Source organism: Pteropus alecto, unplaced genomic scaffold (genome assembly GCF_000325575.1).
Source record: "Pteropus alecto unplaced genomic scaffold, ASM32557v1 scaffold49, whole genome shotgun sequence".
Classification (NCBI taxonomy): domain Eukaryota; kingdom Metazoa; phylum Chordata; class Mammalia; order Chiroptera; family Pteropodidae; genus Pteropus; species Pteropus alecto.
This window is the reverse complement of record NW_006443131.1, coordinates 1,929,479-1,932,341: the sequence shown is the minus strand read 5'-3', so window position 1 is coordinate 1,932,341 and position 2,863 is coordinate 1,929,479. Positions and strand designations below refer to the sequence as shown.

The following is a 2,863-nucleotide window of genomic DNA, read 5'->3' as shown; positions in this document are numbered from 1 at the left end:
GCGCTGCTCTGGGCCCTGGGGCTCCTGGGCGCCAGCAGCCCTCTGCCCTCCCGGCCGCTCCCAGATACAGGTGAGTGCCTGGCCGGGAGCCGGCGGGGGAGGACTGGGAGGAGGCGCAGGGAAGTCGGGAGGCATTGAGGTGCTGGGGTCAGAAGACCCTGGGAGACCCCAACCAGAGCGCGGCCCGCCCTGGTCTGCTGTCTTGGGCCGAGGGCCCGGCGACTGGGGTGGAGACGGAAGGAGGGTCATCCTCGGCGTCATCCCCGGACACTTCAAGGCTCCGGTACCGGGCACCGAGGAGGCCTAGCGCAGCGCCCCATTCCCTAAGGCTCGCGGGAGAGGGTCGCCAACCCCCGGGACTGACGTCTCGCTTCTCAGGGCCCTAACTGACCATTCCACCGGTGCCGGGGCGCCGAGTGGACACGGCTCAGGGTTCGGCGAAGGGGATTCTTCCCCGCCCTCCTCCCGGGCCTGAGCGGTCAGGTCCCCCTCCCGGGAGCTGAGGCCCCCAGAAACCTGGCTGAGCGGGAGGGGCCGGGAGACGCCGAGAGAGGGGAGAATTCGCCAGGAAAGAGGCTGGGACACCGACTCCTCCTCGGAACTTTCACTTCCCGCTGCTGTCTTGGGCCGGGGGCCGAGAGGGCAGGCGCGGGTGCGGTGTCGGAGGAGAGATGTGGGGGGGGGGGCGAGTTCGGGGAGGAAGCGGAGGCTGTGGGGAGCGGGTGTGCCGGACTGGGCACAGGGGTGTTTAGGGAGGGGGGTGTTTGCACTGCTCACCCAGAAACGGGCGTTCCCAGCATCTCCTATGTGAGGAAGGGGAGGGTGAGTGGGCGCCAGGCCACAGGGCTTTCCCCAGTCCTCAGAGGGGGCGTTCCTGGTGGGGGGAGACTGGGTGGGAGTGGAAAGTGAGGAGGGTCCCTACAAGAGCCTAGGATTGGCCTGAGAGGGACAGGGAGGGGCCACAGGTTGGGCAAGCTGGACTTCCTTCTGGGGAGGCCTTGCGTCGCTGGGCTGGAAGCAAAATATTGGAAAGAAGCCCCCACTCCTTAGTATTCTCCTTCAAGTCCCAGCATGCAATGCAGGACTCAGGTGGGTCAGAGGGCACCAGCCCCCCCCAGCCTTGGTGCTGATTCTCTGAGCATTCTCCTGGGGGGTCCTGGGGGGTCCCTCAGGTGGCGCTGAGGAGGAGCAGACCAGGCCAGCGAGGGCCCTGAGCGGGCCTTCGGAGGCCCAGGCCCTTCAGGACGGCCTGACGCTCAGCCTAACAGAGGTGCTTCAGGTGAGCCCCCCTCTCCCCTCAAATAAAGAAACATGCCCCCCCCACCCCAGCCAGGTGTCTCGGGGCCAAGCTTGGCCGAGGAGCAGGTGAGTAGCGGACCTCACTGTGGCACGGCCACCCCAGGTCCGGCTGCCTCTCCCACCGCACCCCAACACCTGGCTTCATTTATCCCCCTCTCCCCTGGACACACATCTGTCTGCCTCAGCCCCACCCAGCCCGTCCATCTCCCCTGGGAGATGCAGAGGCCAAACCCACTTTCTTGGTCTGCGTCTTCAGTTTTCTCAGTGGGGCACTGAGGTCTTATTGAATGCCCCCTCCCAAATTCTACAGCTGAGTCAGAGGAAGGGCTGGGGCCTGCACTGGGTCCTCCACGATGCTTCCTCTCTGGGCAGGAAGCCGAGAGGGGGGCGGCTCAGATACCTTCCTTGACCTCCCCACGCCACCCCCCAGAACAATGCCCCAGGCCAGGCGGGGCTTCCTGGCCCCTCCCTCCCGAACCCCCCACCAGTGATCTAATCCTGGTGCTCTCCTAAGGGCCTGACATTTTCTGGTTGGGGAGGGTCGGGATTTCGGGCAGGATCAGGGAGGTGACCTGCCCTGTGGTGCCCACAGACCAATGTGCCCGAGACTTTGCGGATCAAAGTGGAGTTGGATGGTGAGAGTCACATCCTGGAGCTGCTACGGAACGGGTAATAACGATCGCGGTAATGACAATAATGACGTGGCTAGCGACACTCAGCGCCCGGTTGCTCACGGCAACCCCAGAAGAGAGGCAGCGGTTGCTACTATTGTCCTCATTTTATAAATGAAGAAATCATGGCACAGAGAGGTTGGATAACTCGCCCAAGGGAGCATTTGACTTCTTGCTCCCTGGCGTGTGTCATCCGTTTGGCTCAAATAAACTCTTATAAAAATTAAAACACACACACACACACAAAAAAACCACCTTGCCCAAGGTCACAGAGCTAATGTGTGGGAAAGCTGGTTGGAACCCCCAGTGCCCGGCAGAGTATGTGGCCCAGCCACCACCCTCTGCTGACTCTGAAAGAACAGGAAGGTTGGGGGATTTCCTGTCCCCCTCCCCGCCCCCCACCCCTGCCACCCCTCTACCACCTTCAGGCCTCGGGCTCCCACTACACCACCCTGGGAGGCAGCTGGCACCACCCTCCTTTGCCTCCACAGGGAGCTCGTCCCAGGCCGCCCAGCCCTGGTGTGGTACCAGCCTGATGGCACCCGCATGGTCAGTGAGGGCCACACCCTGGTGAGTCCAACCGGCCTGTGCCGTGTTTCCGGCCTGAAGGTAGGAGGGAGGGGGCAACCGGAGGGCGCTGTCCCTAGAGGCCGTGGGAGGACGCCGCGTTTCTTCCCCAACAGGCGACCCCAAACCTTGGCCTGTCCCTCGAGCGGTGCTATGTTTCTGTGCCCTAGGAGGACTGCTGCCACCAGGGAGCCGTGCAGGGCCACGCGGACTCCTGGGCCTCGGTCTGCACCTGCTCCGGCCTCAGGTACCGGGGGCGGACCCCGCGGAGGTGGGGAGTGGCAGGCGTGAGGCACGGAGCTGAAAAGTCTCTGACTTCCTGCATC

At 64.0% G+C, this 2,863-nt stretch overlaps 1 protein-coding gene across 1 annotated transcript in view; it reads left to right on the top strand.

Annotated features, from left to right (window-relative positions):
* The window catches only part of ADAM15 (ADAM metallopeptidase domain 15), a gene marked incomplete at its 5' end in the record, with an annotated part of 9,734 nt that continues 6,871 nt past the window's right edge, over nucleotides 1-2,863 (top strand). The window contains 5 exons of the mRNA XM_015598299.1: nucleotides 1-70; nucleotides 1,173-1,279; nucleotides 1,892-1,968; nucleotides 2,462-2,540; nucleotides 2,708-2,784. Coding sequence (XP_015453785.1) covers nucleotides 1-70; nucleotides 1,173-1,279; nucleotides 1,892-1,968; nucleotides 2,462-2,540; nucleotides 2,708-2,784 — 410 coding nt within the window. The remainder of the gene's footprint in view (nucleotides 71-1,172; nucleotides 1,280-1,891; nucleotides 1,969-2,461; nucleotides 2,541-2,707; nucleotides 2,785-2,863) is intronic.